The 9,782-nt window shown below is 32.2% G+C and overlaps 1 protein-coding gene across 1 annotated transcript in view; it reads left to right on the forward strand.

Annotated features, from left to right (window-relative positions):
- LOC105363720 (uncharacterized) overlaps positions 1-5,188 on the forward strand; it is a 219,286-nt gene extending 214,098 nt beyond the window's left edge. The window contains exons 4-5 of the mRNA XM_011501471.1: positions 2,694-2,954; positions 4,521-5,188. Coding sequence (XP_011499773.1) covers positions 2,694-2,954; positions 4,521-4,967 — 708 coding nt within the window. The 3' untranslated portion in view covers positions 4,968-5,188. The remainder of the gene's footprint in view (positions 1-2,693; positions 2,955-4,520) is intronic.
- Positions 5,189-9,782: the final 4,594 nt, after the last annotated feature.

The raw sequence follows: 9,782 nt of genomic DNA on the forward strand, positions 1-9,782 counted from the left end.
CCGATTGCCATTCCAATTACCACTCGATATTTGCGTCTCGCTCTATGTTTATGTCAATAATCCAAATTCTACAGCTTTCTTATCTTATCGTCGATCAATTTGTTGTTAGCGGGAGCACAGTGATTATGATCGATTGCTCCCGCGGCTTGATTTACAAAGATCACGTGGTATACTGTAGAAACATATTATAAGGTAATATATTTTGTAACACGTTTTGAAATTCCAATGATTTTGTTATGAATATTTATTACGTCGTTGTAGCTTACATATGATTATGTATTGGAAAAAGTATTAAAAAGACATTTTTTTTTTATTTGCTACTTTTTACTTTTTATTGTATCGTTACATTTTTTAAAAATGACTACTCGATAATAACGTACTTTTCACGAATGCAAATTAATTTCACAAATACGATAGATAGATTTTTTAATCGAAGTAATCGCTCGTGTGTTACTCTACTTTTAAATTATATTTGCTCGCTCGGGTCGTGTTGAATAAATGTCGTTTATTTCACGCTAAAAACGAAAAATTGCGAATGCCAATCACGTCTTATTAATCACCATATTACAGTAAAACTTTCATGGAATCTTTTCAACTGTAGCGTTAATATTTTGAATTTACAACGGGTTTTTTCCACTTCGAGTCATGAATTTTTTGATTGTTATAGAAAAACAAAATTGCAACTTTGGAATGATTTTTTAATCAAGAGTAAAGAAAAACTTGAGCAAATTACAAAGTATAATTGCATCAATAAACATTTAACTATAAAAATATATAAATTGCCTTTCAAAATAATTATTGCATTCTAAATTAATCATTGCTAATTATACGTACAACCATATATCACGCAATGATTAATTAATTTAGTTATTGGAATAAATTGTATTCTACACAAACGTATATTATAATTTTTTTTATTATTTCAAGTTTTCTAATGTAATATGCATGCCTAATAGCAATGAGCGATTATAAAACTTTACTTTAAACATGTTAAAATTCACGTAAAGGCATATAAAATTGTAGTCTTTTTAGGGAACAAAAGTTTCAATTAACAGTACGGCATGTAAAATATAATTGGAGACGCATATATATATATATATATATATATTGAGCGTGAGATCGTGATATATGGCAAAGTTTGGGATATAGCGAAAATTGCTTCGGTTGTCAGTTACATTGTCAGGACCGCGGTACGGGAGATTCTACTTTTCTTTTCCTCCTACATACGAGAAATGAGTATCTACAGGTCGCGCTACAGTAGACGAAACAATCGTATCAACTAACATCTATAGTTTCTTCAGGGGTACATGGCTGCCCGATGTTTTCCTTACAAGAATCGCTATGTTTTATCTGTCATGTTCGCGCACACGTCGAAGCTTTTAGATTCGCTGATGCTCGCATGGGAACGCGCGGCGATGTTTATGTCACAGAATAATTATATCATCATTTGCTGCGCAAGCGTTTCCTACGATTGGCCGACAAAAATGAAAGGGAGAAAACGAGGCTCGGACTTTGTCTAAAGAGCGAGCAAGTATCGGTCGCGGCACTTTATTCTATTTTTCATCCATTAATTAGCAGCGCCATCGATCCCAATCACGCGACTCTGCATTTTTCTCGCGGCTATGCAGAACTTTTTTTATAAAATTTTTAGCTTCTACATGACATTAATATCGTTAACGGTACTCGAAATATCCTAGAAAATTGCCTATTAGCTAATATATAATGAATGTGTACTTAAGTTTTGGAATTAGTTGTGTTATTGAAGACAAACGTTGCATTAATATTACTTTGAAGAGATTAGCACTATGTGACTCAACTTTTACACGCAGTGGATGTTTTTACATTCTTTGTATTTTCCTCTAATTCGAAACTTCTACAACTTGGCTGCAATACAATAACCGCATGAATTACATTCATTACGTGAATTTCAACTAAATTTATTATTCATATTCAACTCTTCAACTACTACTTTCCAATGCAATTAATGACTAATAGACGTATTAATTTCCTTGTTTAAATGCATACGAAATTATTGATTTGAGCATGAAAATATTATTTTAATCAGTCGTAGCATTAATTATCGTCAATCGGGGCTTACGAGAGCAAAAAAAAAAAAAAATAAATAAACGCCCCGTCAATTAAAGACAATTAATCATTATTATTACGAATATTAGTGAATTTTAAAGTGTAATCCACTCTTGCAAGAGTTATTAATAGAGAATAATTTTTTTTTCATTGCGTATGGCTCACGTGCTAATATTCCCAATATTTAAAAGCCTACTGGAAACGATGCAGTTTGTCATGATATCGCGAAAATAAACTACACATCTCTCCTTTATCGAAAAAGAAAAAAAAAAAGAAAAGAATTGTATATTTTCACACTCCTGTCTTCCCGTTCTCGCCACCCTAAACCACCAGCCCCATTCACGTACGTCAGATTATCATGCGCGACCCACATTAACAAGGAGTTTAATTCCCTTGGGTGATTCATCGCGTGGCTCATTATATACGTAGCTATATGTCATAGGGTGTCCACTTAAAGTTCGAGGAAGCGTGAATTTAACACGCGGAAGAAAAGCACGAAGAGGAACGTGTAGAGTATCTCAGTTTTCCATGACAGCATGGGGAACGGGACACGCCTCCAGCTCTGCCCTCTTTAATAGTTTAAACTAAGTATCCTCTTCCGTGCGCAGGTGTATAAAGTGCTGAAGGAGCAGTACCGGATGAGCTGGCTGCCGGAGAAGCAGCTCGAATGGTATCATCGCGAGGTCTGGTGCTTGGAGAAGGGCAAGAAAGCGGAACGAGCCCTGCCACGACTCCACGACGCGCTCCAGAGGTTCGCCATCACCTTCCACCATTTGCGGGCTTTCAGGCTCAAGTCCAATATCAATGCCGACATGACAATGATCAGGCGAAATGAGATTATCGATGGCATGAGCAGCGAGATATTGAGGGTGAGTGTTTATGGGGGAGCTGACGCAGTACGAGAAATTGTTTTTACATGGCTGGGCAAAGATAGTTTTTGCGTTCGATTAACAATTTCGTCATCATATTGATTTGTAAGGCTAATGTTGTTCTTTCGGTAAGATCCAATTGATTGAAATGACAATGGGAGTTTAGTGGCCTGCGTCTCGACATACATACAGAGATAGATAGATAGATAGATAGATAGATAGATAGAGAGAGAGAGAGAGAGAGATAGAGAGAGAGAGAGAGAGAGAGAGAGAGAGAATCAGTCATTAAAAAAATGTCTGAATAAATTTCGTAGGAAAAACTTTCTCGAGTTGGGAGGGGAGTTACTTTGGAATCGATGTCATTCAATAAGGACACTTTATTCTACCATATAAACTAAAATACAACCTAAAATATTCTTCTAAAATACCAACTCGGCAATAGAGTCGTAAAGCTTTGACATTACTTTCTAATAAATATTATGTTATGCATAATAATTCTTTTATCTGACTACTGCTGTAGATAATGATGAAGTAATGTTTTATATAATTGGCGATGATGCATCGTCACTAGTTTAAAGTTAACGATAATCTTAACGATTAAAGAAATAATAATTAAATAATTTTATGTAAATAAAATGAAAAGCATCATTTTATTAAAATCTTCATTTTTATGAATACATAAAAGTACGTTCAATGACAAGTCTTAAAGATTCTATTAACATATTTGCTTTACCGACTAATTTTGAAATAGTTTCAATTAGTATATATTAGTTGCCTGTCAACAAAATATACGAGTGCTCACCGACGTTTTACGAGACGTGTATAAACATGATGTAATTTGTTAAGCTAATTTCATGTCTAAATATGCTCACATATGGTTCAATTTTTATTATAATGATTTCATATTCTTTGGTACTTTTCATGGATTTTTTCATTCTATCTGAAATAAAATGTTACTGCCATTATTAATATTAATGTTTGGGAAATATTATTAATTTCATCATTGTTTATACGATTGTTCAATGTTTGTAAATATAATAAGATAATTGTATGCTAATAAGACTCGAACGTTTTCTTTTAAATAACTTTCAGGGATTCGTAATGAGCCACATTAATAATATACCTTGAAAAGCTTTATGTTTATTTATACTTTATTCCATTTCTCTCGCTAATATTCGTAACGCTCGACAAAATATTAATGATAAAAATACATAATTAATACATAGAGTGTCATAAGCAAGCGCTTAAGGAAATTACAACAATACTGGGATTTTAATTGCATTTATGATTTACGTGAAGCTATTTTCACCTGGATTACATTTGACGATAAATTTATATAATTGGTCATTAATACCTCAAGATAAAAACAATCTTACGTATATTACCGCTCTCTCTCTCTCTCTCTCTCTCTCTCTCTCTCTCTGAAATTATTACAGTGACAGGCGAAAGAGCTATCGATTGTCGCTAAGGATAAATAATAAAAATGCCTAGTATCTAATTCACATTTGAATGGTAAAATGAACACTATTGTAAAACAATTGTAAACGTCCTCGGTTTTCATTGCAGATGCTCTGCGAGGTGGAAACGGCAATACTGAACCTGGGCCTCCCATTACCCATAAGTCACAAATCCGTAATCGTGACCGAAAGCTCGAACTGGGCACGCGAGGGCGACCTCACCCTCATGCTAATCCAGGATTCCGGAGTGTTGCGTCTCTACCAGGCATTTCTTAACGACTGGATACGAGCGTTACGTAACGCCACTGCGACTGGACCTGGAACCTGCGATCCCGCGATGCTTCGGCCACTGATGAGCTACTTCAAGCCGAAGAAGTTGAGCAAATCGACGCAGAACGCGAAACGTCTCAAGATAAAACTGTCACAAGGGGCGAGGAAGCACCAACCGAAGCACCAGCAACGGAAGCAGAACCAGCAACGCCGGGCGTTCGCGCAGAATGCCAGGAGACTATCAAGGAAGAAGATTATTAGAAAGAAACAGAAGAAAGTCTTCTGAAGGTCTTGTGAGGCGTAAGGAGCGAAGCTTCGTCGAGCTTGATGCGCTGATGAGATCACCAACGCCGAATAATCGGTGCACGCTGATTGACACCCGACAAAAACACTATAAACGCAATGAAATTGTCCAAAAAGTTCGCTCCTCGTCTGACTGATTGCATTTTTATTTGCCACATCAAACTCAATTATTACGCGCGTCGTCATCGTCGTCGTCGTCGTCGTCGTCGTCGTCGTCGTCGTCGTCGTTGTTGTTTTTGTTTCTTTTTTCTTTGGCTTTAATCTCACGGATTACAGTTGCTCATTAGATTTGCCGCTCTGAATAACGAAAGTTTGAAGCAAGTTGAATGAAAAGTTAAATTCTCCACTTGTATTTGACGATGAAAGTTAAATAAAATAAGAGCTTAGTTGATTTAATCTACATTCGATCCAAGTATTTAAATTTTCTTTCGAGAGCTTATTTGGCCGAGGCAATTTATTCATACTTTTACGAAAGATATCACACTTCAGATAGAATAACGACTAACTGTATTTATATCATTTCTAAAAAGTTTCTAATCTTTCTCAAAAGTTTACTGCAGCAATGCAGGCCATTTTGCTGTATCGCAAATAAAAATGCAATCGTCGAGTATGACATATCATATTGGAAATCGAAATATACGTGATCAAAGGAGGTGTTATGTAGGCTATTTTTACTAATTTAATCCAATATAAGAGAGAAAAATAGTGGGACAAATTTTAATCGTGTGTGTTTGTGTGTGTGTATGTGCGTGCATGCGCGTGCGTGCGTGTGCGTGTGCGTGTTTGGGTGGGTGTGGGTGGGTGGGTGTGTGATGGGATAAAAAAAATGCTTACTTTAATGAATGTTCGATGTAGAATATTCTCACAATCTATCCCCTACGAGTTAGATTTTTTACGTATTTACTGCACAGTTTTGATCACGCTATGTTAAAATGTATTTTACGAAGTTCTAACGAAACATTAGGTTATTAAAGTATAAGAATTGAATTAAATATTCCTTGACTGTAGGGTCTGGCCAATTACTGTGCAAAAAAATTTAAAAGAAAGGACCATTTTGTAGATTTTGATATATACAGTATTAAGTGATCTACTTCAGTGCGATCAAGCAGTATTATATATAACTTCGAGTAATTAATATAAATAGAGCTCTTGTTTTGTTTTTGTTTTTGTTTTTTTTTATTATTTTTTTTTATTTTTTGGGCGACTTGCAGATTTGATTGTTGTCGCTGAACTGCTGAAACAGACTCGATTCACTTGAAATTCAAGTGTAATAAACCTAATTTGAAAATTAACTCGGTATCGTACCAAAAATAATAGCTAATTGAGTGTTCGCAAGTTGCGCGGTTGAATTTTCATTACGAAATTATATTTGTCAATAAACGCGAAGATACATAATTCTTAATAGAAAATCAGTGAAACCCGGCCCACAGTACCTCAAAGAAACTTTCGAGATTATGAAAATTTTGAAATTTTTTTAATTATTCTATCGGTTCTACTTCGATGCGTCATAAGTCTGCTGAATATTTATGAAATAATCAAGGTAAAAAATTTGCCTAGAAAAGAAAATCTAATCTAATATAATCACTGAAACGCGCAAATATTTTATATACATTTTTACTTTACTTTTGAATATATACGAATTATCCGCGAGTTCCAGCGATCAAAAAATAGACTATAAATTTTCTAGTTGAGAATGTTCATATGAGAGATGCAGGATCGTTTAAGACGTAATCAATTCCCGGTTATACGAAGTGCTCCGTTATCCTTATGTTGTTTTTTTTCTTTTCGTGATGTGTACGAAATGGAGAGTATCACTTATCCCTAAAGAAACTTTAACTGAACTTAAACTGAAGGAAAACATTATTTATTATAGCTTTAACGTGATCTAAAACACGATAGAAGCTTCCAATTATTAGCTGTGATATAAAAAAAAAAAAAAAAACGAACGTACGTGGACGTTGTTAAGTTCCTACGTTTTCTTTGTACGTCTTTTTTCTTAATTACTGTAATCCTAGGATATATTGTAGAATAACCTTATTCTTCTTCGTTTTTTTTTCTTTTTTTTTTTACCCTGTATTATACAGAATAAAATACAAGCAAATTGTATGTCATTACGGCATATTTACTTACGAATACGTTTCGTACGCTGTGAAAAATTTGTTACAGACCTTAATTTAGTAATTTAGCTGTAATTTTGATACGAACAATTATTATAAAGAAAAATACTTAGGTATAATCATGATAAATAAGTAAATTCTCTGTAAAATATATATTTCTATTTTATAGTGCTTTGAATCTCATCTAATTGCAATCATGACATTTCTTTGTATAAAACTGAAAATTATACGTAATATTTATTATTTTTATACATGAGATGGAATTTAAAAATTCAGGGACCAATTGTATGTTTACGTTTATTCGGAGATAATAAAGCGTTAATATTATATGAGTTTCAGAAAAGCAATATTTTGTAATAAAAATAAATAGGACACTATGAATATTTGTAAAAATGGTAATTGATTCTAATTTATGATGTAAAATAAGTTTGGGCGATTTTTATAAATTTGTTGTATTAATTGATTGATGATTACTCCTCCAGTGTTTTTAGCTCTTAAGCTGCTCTGTAATTATTCATTAGCTTAATTTTATAATTAACTATATCATTATTGCATACATGTAGTATATATTTATTGGGCATACACACGCATTACTTATACAGCGTTTTACAAAATATTATTTATTATATGACGTTACCATCGACTATGTTATGTACGTACAAATATATTACTTGTTATCATTTCCTTATTTCTATTTCTCTAAAATCTACTACTTTTTCTAATATTTAAATAAAAAAAAAATATATATATATCTAGTTTCTCGGTGCTTAGAGTGCCTTCTTTTTCTGTAAAAATACATTAAACTGAATCATTTCAGCATAATAAAAATATAAAATAAATGCATTTAAGTTTACTTTAATAAACCATTTAGCTATATACGGATTTTGAAATTTATAAATACAACGCTAAAATTTTTTAAATTTTTAGAATCGTTTTTACCAATTGCTCGTGTTACATAAAATTTTTATAGTATAATTTTACAATATAATTTTACATTGATAAAGACAATTAAACAATCCTATACTAGACTTATTATTTTATTATTCCTTTAAATGTTACAATTGCACATATATTTGTTTGTTTGTTATTTTTTATTGTTTTTTTTTTTTTTTTATTCGAGACTAAGTTTCGCTGACTTCTAACTTATAATTTGACGTGTTTTGATTTCTTAGAAGTTTCAAAAATTTGAACAACTTACGAATTAATATATATATATATATATAATTATAATATTTTTGTCGATTCATTCAAATTATTCAAATTGTAATCGTAATATGATTAATTTTTCGAGTAATTTATTTATTAATTTATTTAAATAAGAGGAAAAAGCAGTTGTAAATTTTAGTGAATTTAAAAATTTTACATAAAGTATGGTCTAGATTATATAGTAGTTTAGCATTTTAAGATATTTGTAATATTCTTTTCTTCTTAATAACGTAAAAGAAAAGAAATTTTTTTATTTTATTACATTGAAAATTATGTATAAAAAAAAACTCAGGATTTGTCGAAATTGACACGAATCTATATAATTTTTTTTCTTTTTTTTTTTTTTTTCACAAGTACATAAATTCAATAAAAAATCCTTATATTTGAAATTCTAATAATATTCATTTTTTACTATTATTACCCTAAAAACATCTTATGGTTTTGTTTTAAAGGTGAAATAAAATTTGCTTATGATTTTTAAATAGCTTGAGTTATTATTCTAATTATTTGGAAAAACTGTTGGACAATTTTATTTCACCTTATGTCATCATAAGCTTATGGTTCTAAACTTAATTGATAGGAAGTATATCTGGTTTGGCATTATTACAATTTTATGTGAATATTTAAGTCGCCATTTGCAAATCTCATTACCTATAATACCATTGGTATTAATAATTTGAAAAATTTAATAATGATAGAACGATAAAAATATTATTCGTAATAATATTACTTGATTTGAAGGATGTTAATTCTATTATTTTCTCTAATACTAGGTAATTGGGTAACAAGGTTTATAATATACCTTAGATAATAAATGAAGGAAATCATTTTAATATGTAAAAGAAAGCATCTCTCAACTAGTAATTTCGCGAAGAAAACGAATCTCTTTCAATCTATTATTAACTCTAAGGAATCCTTCGATAATTTCTCCAATTTACCCTTGAAATTCAATTATGCTCATCATTTCCTCGGCGATGAATAATCATATTATACTCTCTCGTATCATCCTGTACAATTTAAATCTTTTAAATGATTAATTTGATGGGTCAAAGGCCCATTAAGAGAGACGCTTTTGATGAAGCATAGTTATTACATTGTTACGGAGCGATTGAAGTTCTCAAGTTATAAGTAAACAGGCTCAGCATTCGATTACTTATACTAGGTTATCATGAGCTGCCGTGCGTTATCCCTTTAATTTTCCTTCCATTTTTTCATTACGCTTTTCTCCTTCCTCCTTTTAAGCCTCCTATTATGGAAATAATAGAACGAGCATGCGCTCTACCCAATTACACATCCCGATGTCAAGTTACCCTCGGATTTCTTTTTAACCACGTGCCATTTCGACGGGAAAAGGTCGTAACTTGGTCGATTTGGCTGGATTTATCCTTGTAAGGGTAAGACAACAAGCGCTCGGCAGTAGAGGAATCGAGTCCCGCGGAGAGTCCAGCATTTTCGGTAAAATCCTCGTGGGATGA

This window comes from Ceratosolen solmsi, unplaced genomic scaffold (assembly GCF_000503995.2).
Source record: "Ceratosolen solmsi marchali unplaced genomic scaffold, CerSol_1.0 scaffold3, whole genome shotgun sequence".
In the NCBI taxonomy this organism is placed as follows: Eukaryota; Metazoa; Arthropoda; class Insecta; order Hymenoptera; family Agaonidae; genus Ceratosolen; species Ceratosolen solmsi.